This window comes from Lissotriton vulgaris, chromosome 5 (genome assembly GCF_964263255.1).
Source record: "Lissotriton vulgaris chromosome 5, aLisVul1.2, whole genome shotgun sequence".
NCBI classification, from domain to species: domain Eukaryota; kingdom Metazoa; phylum Chordata; class Amphibia; order Caudata; family Salamandridae; genus Lissotriton; species Lissotriton vulgaris.
Window position 1 is genome coordinate 1,938,266,014 of NC_141693.1, and position 19,885 is coordinate 1,938,285,898.

The following is a 19,885-nucleotide window of genomic DNA, read 5'->3' on the forward strand; positions in this document are numbered from 1 at the left end:
TTTAAGTGTTAATCACAATGCTTTATTTAAAGGTGTTGTAGTACTGACAGTGATAATTGTATGTGATGTTGTGGAGTTATGGCCCTTTAGGGGTTAACTATAATGTTGCCAAAGGTATTTCCACTTTTCATTTTCTAAAGGAAAAACCAGACTGGACAATAATGTATTGAATGTAATTCAATGTGCCAATGAATAATGATTACTGCCCATACCACCTCCGCTGAATAGGCCTTGGATTGCTCTGCCTCACTACCCTGAGATAGTTAAATGCTGAAATGGGAATTGTGGTTCCTAGTGAAGTGGTGAATGTGGACCCATTACTTGGGTAAACCGCACAACTAAAGGCCTGTTACCTTACGTAGAGGATACCATGAGTAAGTGTACATGGTATTTTTAATTCAAGGTAGTTAGTAGCAGTAAAACTTCAATACAAATGGGAGAGGGTGCCATTAATTACCATAGATTGTATTTGTAATATAAGGACACTTGCTGTAAGAATGGCCATGCAAATGGCTGAGGTACCATGTGTAAACTTAGATGGTATTTGTAATACGAGGTTACTATTAGTTAGCCCTACGATACAATTGGTAGGGGGTACCATGTGAAACAGTAGATGGTATCTGTAATACAAGGTTACTAGCAGTAAGGAACACCATACAAATGGTATAGGGTATCATAATTAACCTCATATGGTATTTATAATGCGAGGTTACTATCAATAAGAACTTCTGTACAAATGGTCCAGTCATTAAACGCAGATGGTATTAGTAATACGAGATTATTGGCAGTAAATTCTTCCCTTCAAATGGTATATTACTGTGAATAAAGTGGATGTGATCTTTGTAATACGAGGTTACTAGCAGTAAAATCTGCCGTATGAACGGTAGAGTCACCATGAATACCCATAAATGGTATTTGTAATACGAGGATACAAGCAGAAGAAACCACAATACAAAAGGCTGAGGGACCATGAATAGAGATAGATGAAATAAATAGATGGTATCTGTAAGACGCACCATAGAAGGTACGGTCCTACCTATGGCACGGGGACATCTACTATGGTAGATCAGTAAGAACCGAATGAGGAGTACCGTCTGTAGATATCTTGGATACTAACATTGAAGGCACCACGTATAGAAGGAGGTAGGCATAAACAATACGACCATTAGAGAGTAACTAGAGTTCAAATGATAGAGGACACCGCCATCCCCCCACTACAGCGAGTACCCCCGGTACAAACCATAGTACTTTGAGGAAGGATGGTACCGCTGTTAGAAGTACCACACCCAAGAAAAAGAGCGACACAGCCACCAGCTCTGCTTAGAGCCAGAGGCGCATAGCTAGAGGTTACCACGGCGTAAACCTGTCAGTGTCCTTCAGTACTATCGACTGAGGGCTCCCGCAGTGCAAGCGACACCGGTACCGCAAAACCTGCCTCTTAGGGTATCGTCAGTTCGAATCGACTTCGGTACCCAGATACCAGCGCTAGGGGAGGCTTCTTCTGGTGCTAGTGAAAAATAGTCCCTCAGTCCTAGCGCTAGAGGGTAAGGAGAGAGGATGATACTCCAGCATCACGAATAGGCGCTACCTCCAATTCCAAGAACACAGGGTACCTGAAGCTGCAAGTACTGGCGGGTTATCAGTACCCGCGCCAGAGGATGCCAGAGTGTTACCGCGAGAGGATACCTCCGGCGCCCCAGTGCAAAGATAGACGGCACCGCGGTAGCAACGCCTGAGGGTATCTTACACGATAAACGATCATAACCCTGCAGGGTACCGCCGGTGCCAACGATAGATACTTTCGGTGCCAGCCTTACAAGGTGTACCCTGCAAACGACAAACGATACGTACGTCCTATCCCGACCCTGCGGGCACCCCGCTGGCGCGAGGGATAGACGGGACCAAGGCTGCACTGCACCCGTGCCAGGACTGACGGTGCAGGACCGAGGGGGCTTCCAGTGCGAGCCGCAGATAGCGTCGTCCCTAACGGATACACGTTACCGCCAGAAGGACCGTTGTCAGAGAGGACGGAGAGAGACCCTGCTGCCGGTGGAGAGTGGCGAGGGGCTGACGGGGGTACTGGAGGGGGCCGCGGCGCAGGCTGCACCGAGCACGCCCCCCTTGGTCGCCGCCCCCCGATAAACGCTGGCTCCCCTCGTCCCGGCTCCGCTCCGGCCACCGCGGATACCGCCACCCGCCCTCCCCCCGCCATGTCTGCGGAGAAAACAGGTAACGGGGACATCTCAGAAGCTTAACCGGAGTGGGAGATCCGTAACATCACTGGGGTCTCAGAAGATAGGGAAAGGGTCTCAATATCGGGGTGCAGCGGGGGGAGGGAGGGAGGTGTCAGACGGATGTCACATCGGGGGTGTTTCAGGAGCGCGGTGGGGGAGTCTTACTTGCAGGGAGGTCTTAGCGGGGGTATTGGGGGAATGCTTTTAACATCAGGGTTGTCTCCACATCAGAAGTGGGTTTTGACATCAGGGGTGTCTCAGCGGTAAGGGGGGGGGGGGGGGTGTAGCCTCAAGAGCTAGGGGCAAGGCGGGGAACATGATCGGGGATATCTTATCAAGGGGGGGGGGGTCTTAAAATGTAGCAGAAGGATCTTGGATCATGGAGTGGAGGTCGTAATAACAGGGGCGCTTCACCGGGGGAAGGTGACTTAACGTCAGTGCTATCTCAGCGTCTTAACATCATAGGTGCTACTGCGCGTTTAGAAGAGTAAAATCTCGGGTGTCTCGGCAGTGGGGGAGGGGCGATCATAACATCAGGAGGTGTTATAATCGAGGTGTCTCGGGAGCTGGAGGGGGTGTTTCCTAGCATTAGGGGTGCTCCCGCACACGATGCTTTGGGGGGAGGCGTATATTTTTACCGGCATGCATGTGAAAGAGGGGGTCGGTGTCCTTTGATGGTGGTATCAAAGCATATGGGCGCAGGCTTATCTTTCGCAAGTCTCCGTTATTATTATTTGGGGGGGGGGTACAGATGTGATCGGAGGGGTTACATTGTGAAGACGCAGCAGGCCACTGGTAGGGGGGAGTGGTGACAGCATCGCACTGGGGTGGTGGCGATGTTGCTGTTTGAATTGAGGGCTGTATATCCCCAGGGAGGCCACCGTCATGTTCCTTCGCCTGCGCGTACATTATTTTGGGGGAGAGCGGGGGGGGGGCGGTTGTCGAGTCGATTATTTCTCTGGAACATGGACGGGGGTGTCCGTTCTTTCCCAATATAAGTCCTCTGTCCATTTGACATGGTCCCGAGAGCCCTCCACACACCCGTCCTGCCCAGTTAAATTGCTGTGTATTGGACACATTGTCACAGCACATCCTTTTGTCACTCCAGAGCCCTCCTTCTACTCACGTCATCACCGCCCCCCCTTCCCCCCTCGCGGATGTTATTGATCCCCCGGGCGGGGAGGAGAGGCCAGAGATGCCCATTTTGCATATTATTTTTGTGTTCCTTGGTTAGGAGATATTCTCCAAATCGACGTCGAGCCAGTAACGAGACACCATGATGTTAGAATTGGGGTGCGTTGTGCGCGGTAAAGATGGCACACATAGATCCCCCCCTCGAGAGTCTAAGATATAGCGTTGTTCATGTTCTAAGGGGGCTAGCCGATTTTGCTTCGTGGTGGGCAATAGATACGTATCGCTGTCCTGCCCCCTAAAAGAGCCTTACGCCTTTTCTGCTTCATGTCCATTAAAATAGCGCCCCGGCAGTGTCCAGGTTTTGGGAGTAGAGAGGGTTCGACTCCCTTCCCGAAAGATAACCTGTACATGCGGAAGAGAAGAGCTGTTAGGGATGCGATGTTGACTACGCGTCTAATACATCAGTTCCTAGAGGTGGGAAGGGACTGGGACCAGCAGCATTTCAGAGAAGGCTGGAAGCGGAATACGGCCCCGCTCACCGAGCTTTCCCTAGAGGCGAGTTTTCGCATTTAATTGTGTATGTTGTCTAAAGATGTACTCTTGGAATGAGACCGGAGTGGAGGAAAGAGAAAGGGAGGAGAGAGCGAAAGATTGACAGGGGGGGGAAAACAAGCACTGACAAAGCCAATAAGTCTTGTTTTGATGCGTTAATTCACAGAATTACAGGCATGCACAAATGCATTCGGACTGTGCTGTGTCACTCTGTGGCCTGTTAAAGCACTGCAGTCTTTAAAAAACATGGGGCCCAGAAAGAGGCAGGTGTCACAGATTGGGATCAAATATTATCTGAACATTTGTGCGTGTTTGTTTATACATCAGCCCAGTATATCCAAACATATTATCTTTGTGGTTGGCTTTGTGTTTTCCTCAGCGAGACGCGTCGGTTTCGAGCTCACTTGCAGTATGACTTGAGCTATTCCTGATCGATGAGGCCTACCAGGCCAAAATTGGTTTGGGGTTATTTGTGTTCACCTTGGGAGAAACACAATTCAAACTGTATAACTGCTAAAATAGACACTAAAAGCCTCCCTCTGATGTTAGGACATGATCCAATTATTTACCAGTATTTGGCTAGTATATTTTCACAATGATTAATTACATATTGAAGCTGCCGCTCCTCACAGCCACATTTTTTGAAGTAAAACTGTACAAAAACCCCTTCCACCCCAACCCCTACCTGTTTTTGTTGACATTTTCACTATGCTTAATTACATATTGAGATGTAAAAAGTAATGACAAAGATCTAGACAATTGAATTTTCATGTACGACTCAGTTTTATTAATTTGGAATCAGATCCTCCTCTATTGCCTCTTAGAAGACAGTACCTTTGACCCCCAAAACTTCCATTGGAGCAATTTCATGCATTACCCTCTATTGTCCGAAGAAAGTAGAGATATTGGACAACATGGTAGCCCAGCAAATTACTGTCAGTGTCACTCCCTGTGACTCTGCGAGGGAAGTAGACATAGCCTAGTGCATCTACCTATTACCCAGGGCTTTAAGTGGGATGGAAAAACCGAGGGGTCTCTCAAAGGGGCCTGGCCAATGTATAATTAAGGGCTTGGCTTAAAAACACGTAAGCTAAAAACCTGTGCTTATTAAAGTGTGCCGCCTGACTTGTATTTTGCTGTGTCTGTCATTCTATCCAGATATATGATACAAGTAACATCATACTTACAACAAGTCAGGAAAATTGGATTTGTTAATAGTTGTTAGTTGCATAAGATAAATAAGCAGCAACTATGGCTTGAATATAATATTGAAAAAGCTTCCACTTAAAGCCCTAGTGACACCACAACAATGTTGCTGCTCCTGAGCTTCAAAAAGAGAAGGAGAAATCTAGAGAGAAAATGACTCTCTTTAAAGGATTTCACTTCCCCTACAACGCTCACCTGGCATGACGTCATGCTGTAACTTCTCCACTAGTGAGCAGTGGGTATCGCACATCAATGTGCCTGCTGTTACTGCAGTCTGGAAAAAAACGGACCGCCTGGCCCTGGGCTCAAAACAGAGCCCGATAGGGACCCGTTTCGAAGCCCACTTTAAAAAACTGCCAGAGCTCAGCACCGGTGAGATTCGGCCCACTTAAAGCCCTTCTTTCACCCCAGCTGGACAAGGCATCCCTGCCTCTTTATAAGCCAAAGTTATTAAGGAACAGACACACTACTGAGAGTCTAAATGGAAGACTTACATCCTTTCCTGACTGGACAAAAAGTAACAAAGAAGAAGCAACTCAGACTTTTTCAAGATAAATGAGAATTGCACGTTTTACATCTAACGAGTGCAACTCCGCTACCTCAGGATTATCTTAAAATACTGGGAGACTCACGTCTTATTCCCTCTGAAAAACGGAATTTACTTTGGGCATAGAAGATGGGCCAGTACAAAGTACCACACTGTCTTCGAACATCCTCACTCAGTGCTTGAAATGAAAAAATAGAAGTACAGGTACTCTGTACCAGAGTTCCTGCTTGTTTCTGAGAAGTGCCGGTAATCTCCAATCAAAAGTATTGCATTTCTCTTGAGAAGTGCCGGTACTCTCACTCTCAAAATAAAAAAGTGCTGGTACTCCGTACCGGACAGTACCAGCCCATTTAAATCACTGGTCTCACTGATAAGGAGCACAACCTCCCTAGTTTTCTCTCTGAAATAATCACTATCAGGAAGAAAGCTTCAAGATAAGCAACCTAAGCTTATGCTTCTCAAGAAGTTACAAGGGAGATTGTTTCAATACATTAAGGACTAGAGAGAGAGCCCAAGAAGGATAAACTGGTCTAGACAAAGGCCTTAGATTAAGAAACACTTTGAATAACCTCTGAATGAGACCTTCCTCATCCATAAGATTCCACCACGGTTTTCGAAACGCCTGATGGCAACCCATTATGTTTTAAGGCTATAAACCGTCAACCTTAGAGCAAATGTGTACTGCAGGAAATCCAACACTGTATACAGCTCGATCCACAGAAGAATCAAGTGTTTGGACACACAGTATCTATGGAACAAGGCCTTTCATAGGCAGAAAGCATGTAAGCCCTCCTAGAGCATGAACAGTGGAAGCCACCTTCTCCAAACCCCCCTTTTAGATTAGCCTTTCCCTCTCAACCTCCTAGCCTTCAGCCTGAATGTTCTCAAGGTCTTTGTCTGAAGACAGGAAAACGCTAGGGGAGACGGGACTACAGAACGAAGAAACTCCTCACTGACTTCACTGTCATGATAAGATCGTACCAAGCAGAGCAAGGCCATGGATCAGGATCACTACAGACGTCTCCCACCTCAACCTGATCAGAAATCTGAAAAGTGAAAGGAGTGTCTGGGAGGTATGAGTCCTTCATCTGGCAAACGTCCCAAAAGGCCATTGCCCAAGATTTTTCCGCCCTCACCCTTGAACAGAATACATGAAGCAGGCTATTCAGCCCTGATGCAAACATATCTGCCACTGGAAGACCCTACCTGTAGCAGTTCCTAGAAAATGCGTGCGTGCTTAGACAGAAATCTTGGGAAGAAGAACTTTCCTGACTTCCCTGCTCAACCTGTCTGCCCTGATATTCAATTTCTCCTGAATGTAAAAGCCTTCAGATCTAAGATCTTGTCCTGAGCCTACAAAAAGATCTCAACAGAGTTCCTCAACAATGCTGGAGACCTCCTGGCCCCTCCGTGTTAAGATAGGACTTGTCCATGTTGTTGTTCATTCTAATGAGAACATTTTTGTCCACCAAAATATGAGCAAATGCCAGAAGTGCCAAGTGAATCGCCTCCAGTTCCCTCCATGTTGAAGATTTTAACTACTGGATCTCTGACCATTGTCCCTGGGCCTGCTGAGACCCTATCCAGGCCCTTCATCGTGCTGCACTGGCATTGGTCTTCAGTATGAGCAGTGGCTGAGATAACAGCTGAACTCCTCTAAGGATGTTTGATGACAACGTCCACCAAGAAAGTTCCTTTTTATGTCTGATGACGGCGTCCACAAAGAAAGTTCCTTTTTATGTTTGCTGTCATTGAAATCGTCAATGAAAAAAAACATGAGATAACTGGGCCATTGAGCCAGAATGTGCCTTACAACATTCTTGCGGACCTTCTGTCATGGTATGTGCCTACTCGGCCCCTGAGATCCTTGGGTCAGGCACTTACTGTGGTTCCCCGTTACAGGCTGTGTCGGGTTGGTGGCCGTTCCTTCCGGGTCAGAGCAGCCGAGCTCTGGAACTCCCTTCCTGTAGAGTTGCGACTGTTAGATGATCTGCTAGTCTTTCGTAAAGCCTTGAAAACCGTTTTATTTTAATAAATTCACTTTTCTCCCTTCTGTTCTGTTTCTTGTGGTGTTGCATTTTTACCTGCCGTGCGCCTGGACGCCCCTTAGCTGGGGCAGCAGTGCGCATTACAAATTTATGTAACATAACATATGTAACATAACAACCTTGTTCAGGTGCAACCAGGCCCATCCAAATCTACCTAGTGCATAGACAACCGACCAGAGCGCAAAAATCAATAATACTGTATCTATGGCTTGGGTCCTCCAGCCAGTTACCAGTCATTACCCATGTGGCTCCTGTTCTGTGTGCCACCTGACTAATTTAACAAAATCCCTCAAGCTCGATACCAGCTTAAAGTGAGTATTGAGGAGGCACACTAATTGCAACACAATACATGTCCTCTATATGATCACATATCCTTGCCACCTGAAATACAAAGGCATGACGTGTAGTAAGATCAAAATCTGCATAGGGGAACATCGCAGCAACATCAGGGTGCTGTAAGATAGCAACACGAGTAAGTCCTCACTTCCTCACAAATGAACACACAGAAAAGGAATTGGAACGGGTCGTCCTGGAGACACTAGATGAAACCGACAAGAACGAAGAGAGAGTCTTCTTCCAAACGGAACAAAGATGGTTTTATCGTCTTATAACTTTCCATACAGGCCTATAGGACAATATCCCGTTACCCATAGCTAGCACTGAAATAATAGCCTCACAAAAACTGCCTCATAATCTGAACCCTGTCTGCTATTGCCTGATGCTTCACATCTCAACAAGAAGCATCAGGCAATAGCAGACGCCATGCAATCAACCCCGGCACACATTTATATATAGATCCAGTTACTCTCCTCAAAGTAGATGCATAACCTGACATGAATATGCATCTGTCACCTGTTGCCCCAAGAGACCGTTGGTATACGAGCGCTTTATACATTTCCTAAACATAACGAAATCCGTTTTTTGATGCCACGTTTTCATTAAGCAAAAGTAGTTATCATCTTTTCTATTAAACATTTGTTTATTAGGTGTTTTTTTTAGGCGTAATTAATTATCAAGATTTTTTCCAGCACGTTGCCATATAAATAAGACTGAGTTGGAAAACAGCTGTGATCATGCTTTCGGTTTGTCTATTCCCTAGCCAGATACACAACGCGGACACTATCTGCGTCATTATAACCCACTCTAAAAGACTTGCCCCGTTTTCCCCCAAAACATACAACGCACCTGAAACCAATACTGAAGCATTAGCAACACACACCTACCTACTTGTATCGGGTTCAGACAGATAGCCGCCAACATTCAAGACGGGAAGGACTCCGCAGGCGTACCACCCGGAGACTCGTACAACACTAAGTAAGTCATGAGCATGCGGCTCCATCCTTTAAAACAAAAACAGTTTTAAACTTATTTGATCATGTAAGATGCACTTAGCCACAGCATCGCACAACCTAAATATTTCCTGTATGTCATTCCAGTCAGCAGTTACTAGTATCTCTGCCCTCATGCGAAACCAATGAGGCGCTAGTTTCCATACAATCAGGTACTTTCCATTTATCTTTATATTACTTATGCCTTAAAAAAAGTATGTATATAGACCAGAAACTGAGGTCGTTTCAGTATAATTACAGCCAAATTAAGCACAGTGTCACATTTACTTTTAAACCTGAATGAGACACAGTGAGCCTTACTGGGACTCTACTGCAGGCACATGACATAGCGCCACTTAGAGCCTTCCTAAGCCCACTTACCCTCCAAAGAGCTATACAAAGGGCACATGGCAAAAGTGAACAACTTTTAACTGCTGCACACCCCCTCGAGCTTGAGATCACAAGATAATGTCCATATAAAAGAACGTACAGAATACTTATTGTTTACTTGCACAGTATGGACGGCTGGACATGGAAATAGGATGCCTGTCTTCTTCACGCGAATACTTTTGGGGACTTATAATATAAGGTACATTAGCTCGGTGGATGACATCACTTCTAAACCATGTTTACTTCAGTATTGGAACTTTCATAGATTCACATGCCTGAATCATTCCCAGTCGTCGAGACGGGAGTCTCCGGTATATAAAAAAGCAGTGCTTAGTAGTATAGCAAACTGAAAAGAGGCCTAGGCCCATTTCCCTTTTGCAACCCATAGCCTTTGTTATGTAAAAAAGGCCCAAACTTTTTCCTGAACCAATCAGAGCTCCTCACCCTCTAGAACACTCCTGAGAGAACCTTCTGCCCCTCAGATTGTTCTACCGCTCGTCTCCTTTGAGCTCCTTTGATCCCTGCTCAAACTCTTTACTTTTACAGTATTTTGACTAGATTTGAGGTTTTTCATCTACCATGTCTGAGAAAGAGAAGAAAGGATTATTTAGAGCTTGTTCCACCTGCTCTAAGAAGAGGCTTTATACAGATGACCCTCACAAGGACTGCATCTACTGCCTCTATCCAGACCATAAGGCAGCAGATTGTAAGGTATGTCGTACCTTTTCAAATAAGACCTTGAGAGATTGTGAGGGAAGGCTTCTGATCTGGCTTCAGAAGGTTAAGGCCAGGAAGGAGATCCTCTCAAGTGAGAGTGAAGAGGAATCTGTGGCGTCTAAGAGATCTCAGAAGAGAAGTAGATCTCCTCAGACACATTCCTCAGGGGAAAGACCTGAGGTGGCCCCAAAAAAGACCACTCCAGGGTCTTCAGGGCGCAGTCCCTCAAAATCCCCTTCAGTCTCAGCTAAGGGGAAGAAGGGTTCTGCTGGTGAGGTGAAAATAGTGAAATCCGCCTCAGATCCACCACAATCACCTCAGAAAATCAAGATTACCATCAAACGGTCTTCTTCTACGCCTTCTGAGGAGAAGGGTACTGTTTCAGCACCGTCGGCGGGACCAGCGACAAAAAAGGGATCATCGACGACGACAAAAAGACCTCTGTCGTTGACGAAGAAAGATAATGCTTAAGCTGGTGAGAAAACAGCGTCGACGGTTTCACCGTCAACGGCGGCGTCGACGACGGCGGCGTCGACGAGGACTGTGTAGACGAAGGCAGTGTTGACGGCAGCGAGGACGTCGACGAAGACCGTGTCGACGGTCGCGTCAACGGCGGCGTCGACGAGGACTGTGTCGACGACGGCAGCGTCGATGAGGACGAGGACGTCGACGAAGACAACGTCGACGTCGACGACGATGACTTGGTCGACGACGGCGATGGGAATCTCGTCGACGGGCTCGTCGACGAGGGAAAAAACACCAGAAAAAAGGTTGGTGCCTCGGAAAAAACCTATAGCACCAGAGGTTACATCTCCAAGCAAGGTCTCCCCATTGTTGCCGTCTCACCTGCTGGAAGAGGAAGATTCAGAAGAGGAAGATTACGAGTATGGAATTGCCAGTAGCCCTTCGCAATTGCAGGTCAAGTACCAGGAAGAGGATTCTGAGGAGGAATATGGGGGTCATCAGGAACAACCCAAGGAACAGCACCAATATCGCCAACAGCAACGTGAGGAGATGACAAGTGTGCCATCCTCTTTGTTGAAGGATCTCCAGGGCATGTTGGAGGATTATAGGAAGAGATACCAGCGACTCCAGTCGCTCAACAGGCCCCAGAGGTTACTCCACGTCCACAATCGGTACCAGGGACACCGGTTCGTAGGAGAGAGATTTTGCCGGAACCTACAGCTAGGTCTCCACCACCGACGGCACACCACGATTCCTCGGATGACGATCATGAGGATGGGGAAATTGCGGACACAAGTGCAGAATGGCATGACTATTTCACCCCCTCACCATCTACTCCTCCACAGAGACCGGTAGATTCTCCACCGGAGGACATTGGTGGATTTCATAATTTGATGGAAAGGGCCACTAAGAGATTTGCACTGACCATGATAGAAGAGAAGACGGAATGTTTTTTATATGACTTCAAGGACTCGTATCGGAAATCCGTGCGATCCCTGCCTATAGTGTCCCATATTTGGAAGGAAGGATTAAAGGTCATGGAGACGCCAGCGACGGTAACGCCGGTTCTGGCCAGACTAGATAAGAATTATAAGACGCCTATTGATGCTCCTACTTGCCTTTTGGGTCATCCCAAACCGGATTCTGTTATTACACAGGCGGCACAACAGAAATCCAGGAACCCATCTGCTCCGATTGCAGCACCTCCAGATAAAGAGGGCAGAAGGTTGGATAATGCTGGAAAAAGGTTTTCCTTAATGTCGGCTCTGTAAGTGAGAGCTGCTAATGCCCTCGCTATCTTGGGAAGGTACGACAGGCAGATGTGGTGTGACCTGTCTCCATACATCAACCAGGTGCCGGAACCAGAGAAGCAGGAGGCGAAGAAGATTCTCATGGAAAAGGAGAAGACTTCGGCCAAAGTCATAAACTGCGCTATGGCTATAGCGACCACGGCGTTTAGTTCCTTGGGAGGAGCGGCGGTCCTACGCAGGCAGGGATGGCTGCGAGCCTCAGCGTTTAGGCCGGTGGTGCAAAACAAAATTTTAGACCTCCCTTTCAATGGAGAAGAGTTATTTGGAAAGTATATTGATGATACTCTGCAGAGTATCAAGAAGGATACGGATACGGCAAAAGAACTCTGCAATACAGGAAAACCCCTTTTCGTGGCTCCAGGGGTAGAGGACAGTCCTCGTATAGAGGAGGATACCAACAGAGGAGATATTCTTCTTATCCGTCCTCATCGCAGCCTTACCGTCAACAGTACAGCCAGCGTCAATCAGGAGGATACACAAAATCAACTCCAAGAGGACGGGGTGGCCGAGGAAAGGACAACACCCGTCGACAATGACAACCTCCATCTTCCGGCTCTTAGATGCTCCCCTGGGTGGAAAGATTGCTCACTATCTTCACAATTGGCGGAAAATAACTACGGACCAATGGGTCCTCAAAATAGTTAAATTCGGTCATACGGTCGGCTATGACCATTTTTGCTCTTGGATTACCAGGGCTCTGGACACTCTGATCCCCATCGTATCGAGTAAAATCAGTACCAGAGAGTCGAGTCCCTGGTATGACAGCGCCTTACGTGCCTTGAAGGGAGCCTGTAGACGGGCGGAGAGAGCATGGCGGAAGACGTATGAGGCTGATTTAAAAGCTGCGTATGCTGCTTCCGTCAAGATCTATCACCGGGCTATTTGTCGAGCCCGTGCGGCATTTTATGCTGCAGAAATTCGTAACAATTCAAACCCGTCGAAGACCATCTTCAAGGCCGTGAAAGATCTTTTGGCGAAGCGGACTTCCTCTGTGACTGTGGGTTCCATTTCCCACTGCGAATCCCCTGCTTCTTACTTTCTGGGAAAAGTCCAAGCTATCTATCGGGCATTCCCCAGCACAGGGATTGACCTGGGAAGTTCCAATGGGGCACTACGTCATACTACCCTGCTTTCATTTCCCCCTCTCTCTCCGGAGGGGTTTGACAAACTTGCTTTGCAAGTTAAATCTGATTCTCCATCAGATCCAGTAAGACCTGCTCTTTTTAGAGATCAGGCCTTTATGGGACGTTCTGTTGTATGTTCCCTAGTCAACCTCTCACTGGAGTCGGGTGTGGTTCCAACTAAGTGGAAGCAGGCGGTGGTGTCCCCAATTATCAAGAAGCCCTCCTTGGACCCATCGAAGCCCGAAAGTTACCGTCCCATCTCACTGCTACCCTGGCCGGCGAAGATAACAGAGGCTCATGTCAACTTGGCCCTGTCAGAACATCTCGCCCGGACCAACGCCCTTGATCCCACACAAAATGGCTTCCGTGCTGGGCACAGCTCGGAGACCGCTCTCCTCGTGATGGTAGAACATCTACGTGCGGTGTTGGATGCTGGTCAGACGGCGGCGCTGATATTGTTAGACCTCAGCGCCGCCTTTGACACGGTCTCTCACAGTATCCTTCTGCATCGGCTCGAGGAGATTGGTGTCGGGGGCCAGGCGCTGCAGTGGTTCCGCTCCTTCCTCGGCAATCGTTCCTTCTGTGTTGCCATCCCTCCCTTCAAGTCCAATTTCCAGCCACTGGCCATGGGGGTTCCGCAGGGATCCTCGCTGAGTCCCACGTTGTTCAATCTGTACGTGAGACCGCTGGCTGAGGTCGCCAGGCAGTGGGGCCTAACCTTGGTCTCATATGCCGACGACACACAGCTGGCTGTTACTCTCAGCGGGGATGCGGAACAAGATGCCCCCAGGTTTCAGGATGGACTGAAGGCGGTGGCTAGCTGGTTGGCGGGGAACTGTCTCCAGCTCAATGCTACTAAGACAGAGGTTATGATTGTCGGAAGGGGAGTGGAACTATGGGGTGACCAATGGTGGCCGCCAGAGTTGGGACCAACCCCGACTCCGGTGTCGGAGTTGAAAAATCTGGGAGTCTGGCTGGATGCTGGTCTTACCTTCGTAGGACACACCAAAAAAACAGCTGCTTGTTGTTTTGGCCTGCTGAGAGGCTTAAGACCTGTCCTCAAATACCTTGACGCCCCAACCAGGCAGCTGGTAATCCAGGCCACTGTCATCTCTCGCCTGGATTACGCTAGCTCTCCTGGTCGGGGCCAATCAGGCTGAGCTTACCCGCCTGCAACGGGTACAAAATGCTGCGGCCAGAGCGATTGTCGGCCTGCCCAGATTTTGCTCGGTGTCAAGTGTCCTTCGCTCCTTACAGTGGCTTCCAGTGAGGAAGCGTATTCTCTTCAAGGTCCTTTGTCTGACCTTTAAGATTTTGAGAGGTATAGGCCCTGAAATTATGTCCAGCTTTCTTTCTTTCTATGTCCCTACACGCACCCTCCGTTCCCAAGGCCAGGCCTTTGCTGTAGTTCCTAGATACAGGCTTTGCTGTGTGGGGGGACGTTCCTTCAGCGTCAAAGCTGCAACAACTTGGAACTCTCTTCCGGTTGAAATTCGCCTGCTGGAGGACCTCACGGCTTTCCGGAAAGCCATAAAAACCTTTCTGTTTTAGTTGCCCCCTCTAGTTTTCTGTTAGTTCCTGTTGTGTTATGTCCTTCCTTGTCAATGCGCCAGGACGCTCCTTAGCTGGAGTAGCTGTGCGCACAACAAATAACAATAACATAACATAACATAACATACCCTAGAATTTCTTCAAGCGCCCCCTTGTACGGTACCGATGCACCAGAGAGCCAACCATCTGCATCAGCTCCGGCAGGAGATTCGGAAAATGCTCCGAAAGGGAGCAATAGAACCGGTACCGAAAGCCCAGGAAAACAAGGGGTTTTACTCCCGGTTTTTTCTTATCAAGAAAAACAAGCTCCAGTGGCGCCCCATTCTGGATCTCAGATCCTTAAACACTTATCTCAAGAAACAATCTTTCAGGATGGTGTCTCTGCAGGACATCCTTCCGTTATTAAACCCAGGAGATCATATGACCACATTGGACCTACAAGACGCGTATTTCCACGTGCCGATACATCCTGCACACAGGCAGTACCTTCTGTTCTGGGTAGCCGGAAGACATTACCAATTCAAGGTACTGCCATTCGGCTTGAAGTCAGCGCCAAGACTTTTCACGAAATGCCTGGCTCCAGTGGCGGCTGTGTTGAGAAAGCAAAATCATCAAATATTTCCTTAACTCGACGACTGGTTAGTCAAGGCACCATCAGAGGTACAGGCCAGAGCGTCAACACAGGCTTGCATAGACTTATTCGCCAATCTAGGATTGACTCTCTACGAGGGAAAGTCGAACCTCCGCCCAGCAAAAGTGATCACATTTCTGGGGGCAAAATTGGACACGGAATGCAACAAGGCGTTTCCCTCCGAGGAAAGGCAACTAAGGATTGTGTCCCTCTTCCAAGACTTTGTAAAAAGAAAGTCTCTTTCAGTCTGCAGGTACAAATCCTTGCTGGCACAATGTCATCTTGTATTCCCCTGGTACCTTGCTGCAGACTAAGGATGAGACCATGGCAAGAGCAGATCGATCTCCAATGGCGTCAAGCGGAGGGATCCTTCGACGATACAATAGGGGTGACACCAGTGATGGTACAGGCAGCAAAGTGGTGGACGCAAAAAGCAAATGTGTCTCAAGGATTGACGTTTCTGGCAAGAGCGGCTCCTCTAGTGGTAACGACGGATGCGTTGTTGGAAGGATGGGGAGCTTTCCTTCATGACCTTCAAGTCAGCGGTTGTTGGAAGGCGCAGGAGCAGCAATTACACATAAATCTGCTGGAGCTGAGAGCGATCCGCTTGGCATTGCTGGCTTTTCTACCAAGGATAAGAGGTTCGCCGGTGTTGGTAAGAACAGACAACACTACAGCGATGCATTATGTGAACAAGCAAGGGGGAACGAGATCTCTCTCCCTGTCTCAGGAAGCCCAGGAGATATGGGAATGGGCTCTTCAGCAAGGAATATCATTGGCAGCAGAACACCTCCCGGGGGATCAAAACGTCAAGGCGGATACTCTCAGCAGGCTCAAATCGTCCTGCCACGAATGGGAGCTAGACCAGGGGATCCTGGACAGAGTTTTTCGAAGATGGAGAACACTGATAGTGGACCTCTTCGCTACAAAGGAAAACAGAAAAAGCCAGTACTTCGCAAGCTGGCTTCCCCAGAAGGGATCTTGAGGAATGCGTTTTCCATGGCATGGTCCGGCATCTTTGCCTACGGTTTTCCTCCAATTCCTCTTATCCCCCGCATACTGGTGAAGATCAAGAAAGAGCCGTGCAGACTGATCCTAGTAGCCCCGTGGTTGCCCAGACAACACTGGTTCACGGAACTGCTGCTGCTGTTGGAGGACCGTCCAATTCGGTTGCGTCCAATTCCATAGTTTCTGACAATGTCCAAGGGGCATGTGCTCCATCCGGACCCGAAATCCTTGCGATTAGCAGCCTTTCTCCTGAACACTGTGAGTTTAGCCATCTGAACATCTCCACGAATGTAGAGAGATTCTGTCCAAGGCCAGAGCCGAGAGTACCAACAAAACCTACAGGATGAAATGGAAGAGGTTTTGTCTGTGGTGTAAGAGGCATAATGTGCACCCTTTTACTGCTGCACCTCATCAAATTATTCCTTACATTCTGCTATTGGCAAAGTCAGGATTAGCACACGCCTCCATCAAGGTGCATTTGGCTGCATTATCCCGCTACAGGAGGTCATCGTCAGGCCCATCCTTGTGGTGATCAAGGATTATCAAACAGTTTTTGAAGGGGATATTCAGGGGCTTTCCTCCAGTAAAGCCTCCACCACCATTATGGAATCTGAATATTGTACTCTCTCAATTGATGAAGCCACCATTTGAACCGATACACAGGGCAGACCTGAAGTTCTTGTCTTGGAAAGTGGCTCTTCTCATTGCATTGACTTCAGCGAGAAGAGTAGGTGAACTTCAAGCGCTCACGATTCAGGAGCCTTTCTTACAATTTCAGGAAGATAGAATGATTCTCAGGACAAACCCGAAGTTCATTCCGAAGGTGCCAACTAATTTTCATTTGAACGAACCGTTGGTGTTGAAACGTTTCTTTCCTCATCCGTCAACAGCAGCAGAACGAGTATTGCACTCGCTGGACAGAGATGTATGAAATTTTACTTGAAAGAAACGAAGGCGTTTCGCAAGTCTTCTCAGTTGTTCGTCGCTTTCAGAGCACCCAGGAAAGGTTTCCCGCTGTCTAAGAGGGGAATTGCCAGATGGATTTCCAGTGCGATTGTCCACTGTCATCAAGCTGCTGGAAAGCCTTTGAATGCACGAGTTCGTGCCCATTCCACGAGGGTGGTGGCCACATCCACTGCGCTGTTTGGAGGAGTGCCAATTCAGGATATCTGCAGAGCAGCGACCTGGGCATCTACGCACACCTTCACCAGGCAATACTGCTTGGAGGCAGCTGCAGAATCGGATGCAGCGGTGGGAGAGGCGGTACTGCGGAATATCATCCAGTAACGGTGAGCCTTTTTTACATCCCTCCATCCATACTTTCTCTTGTTTACAAAGTCACATTTTATATAAGTATATATATATATATATATATATATATGATATTATGCTTCATTTTCAAATGGTATGGCATGATTATGAAATGTATCAGAGAAATGTGCTTTGTTTTTTCACTGCTTGCTATTCTGATTCAGGCATGTGAATCTATGAAAGTTCCAATACTGGAGTAAGAAAACAAGTTACTTACCTGTAACTTTAGTTCTCCAATATTGGAATCTTTCATAGATTCACATGCACCCACCCTCCTCCCCTGAGAGGCTCACCTCGGATTCAGCACAAGAAGTGTGTTATATGCACAAGTGTGCGAACAATCTGAGGGGCAGAAGGTTCTCTCAGGAGTGTTCTAGAGGGTGAGGAGCTCTGATTGGTTCAGGGAAAAGTTTGGGCCTTTTTACATAACAAAGGCTATGGGTTGCAAAAGGGAAATGGGCCTAGGCCTCTTTTCAGTTTGCTATACTACTAAGCACTGCTTTTTTATATACCGGAGACTCCCGTCTCGACGACGGGGAATGATTCAGGCATTTGAATCTATGAAAGATTCCAATACTGGAGAACTAAAGTTACAGGTAAGTAACTTGTTTTCTTCCTCCTTCCAGGCACCAGGGGAACACCCCTCTTTTAGCCATCGCTATACCCCTTTTAATTAACCGGTTTACAAGTACCAAAAATCAGATTTTTTAGCCAAGGTGCTGGACCACTCAATACAAAGGAATGCATGCGTCACTACATAAGACGACCTCAGTGCATACCTTGTACGGCCAGGGTACTGCATGCAAAAACAGTAACACATCAGGATTAGATGGAGATATCTGCAGATAAAGGAAGTATATGTACCTGTTTTTATGTACATTATCTCCTTGTGTTTGTCCCAAGATGCAGGCTACTATCACGCCTGCAACAACGACCCGTTATACAATATTTAACGACCGACTGTGAGTAAATATACTTATCTAACCCTACTGACAATTGGCAACTTCACAAAAAAAAGAGATCTGATCGAAAAAGGTCCTAATGAAGCCAATGGACCCATAGAGGCATATTTGGCCAAAGTATTTTGACCACTTCTGTTGATGGTAAGGATTGGAAATGCGTTCGAACAACATCACGTCTTGTTTGTAATCCTACACCCATGCCAGCTCTCTATATTAAAGGATCTCTTTTCGTGTATATGAGGTAATTTCATAATTGCACAGATCCCATTGGTGTCTTTCACCAGGCACTCTCCCTCCAGATGGAGTAACTCTTCTGGAGAAGCGAGTACCCATACGCGTAACCCGATGACGCCACCCACTAAGTCACCCTAGTGGCGATGATATACACCTCTGGTGGCAATTGATGGTTTCAGAGATAACACTCGTGAGACTCTGGCTTTGAGAAAGGTGTGGTTCACTCCTTTTTGATTATAGAAACCTGGCCCAAGGCACGAGGAAGGTGGCTGCTGCAAGGTTGCGTTGCACCTGAAGCCAAGTCACTGCTGTTGGATTGTCTTGACCCATGATTTCCGTCAAATTATTGATTTTTTTTTTCAGAGAGTCTGAGAAATCTTGCTTCAAAGAAAGTCTGGTCCTAAACTGGTGTCAGATGAGACAGCTGAGAAATCTGTGATGTTCCAGTACTGCAAGAATTCTTGTGACCTGAGTCTTGGTCACTAGAGATGATGAGATTACCAGGCATCCGTCCAGGTGCGGAACAATGGTAATGCCCTCCTGACGCAGCATACCCACCTGAGGTGCCAGGACAAAAGGCAGCACCGAAATTGTAAACGTAAAGAACTGTCTGCGAACTGTCTGCAAGTGCAGGAACTTTTGATGCTGATTGTAAATAGGGACATGAAGATAGGTATCTATAGCGGAGAGGAATCCGCTTTCTACCATCAAAGCAACAAAAGCATCATGAAGTGGATGATCTTCACCCAGATTCACTCCCCTTAAGTCGAGCACCAGCCTGCACTCTTCAATGGTGTTCTGTACTAGAAAAAGGATAAAGCAGACCCTCTTTCCCCTTACTGCCGGAGGAACTACCTAATTGGTCTTTTCTTCAAAAGAGCCTTAACACCGGACTGCAAATCATTTTATTTTACAGGATCTCTGGGAATTGATGTAGGAATGCCACCAGCATCTGGAGACTTCTTGACTAATTCTAGCACATATCCTCCCTTGACTAAACTGAATACCCATTAGTCCCTGATGGTTTGCTCCCAAACATCACAAAAATCCAGCAGCCTTTCTCCAACTGGATCATTCCCAACCAGAAATGAAGACTAGTCTTGAAAGGTTCTTGTTGGATCCTCTGTGTGTGT

General features: G+C 47.4%; 1 protein-coding gene and 1 pseudogene across 2 annotated transcripts in view; both read left to right on the plus strand.

Annotated features, from left to right (window-relative positions):
- The first annotated feature begins 1,470 nt into the window (after positions 1–1,470).
- The window catches only part of PRRT1 (proline rich transmembrane protein 1), a 182,934-nt gene continuing 164,519 nt past the window's right edge, over positions 1,471–19,885 (plus strand). The window contains exon 1 of one of the 2 annotated variants that reach the window (XM_086924595.1): positions 1,471–2,229. In XM_086924595.1, the coding sequence (XP_086780721.1) occupies positions 2,211–2,229 (19 nt within the window). In that variant the 5' untranslated portion in view covers positions 1,471–2,210. The remainder of the gene's footprint in view (positions 2,230–19,885) is intronic. The other variant, XM_086924594.1, reaches the window with a different exon arrangement.
- LOC147717805 (uncharacterized) lies at positions 15,176–17,176 on the plus strand (annotated as a pseudogene).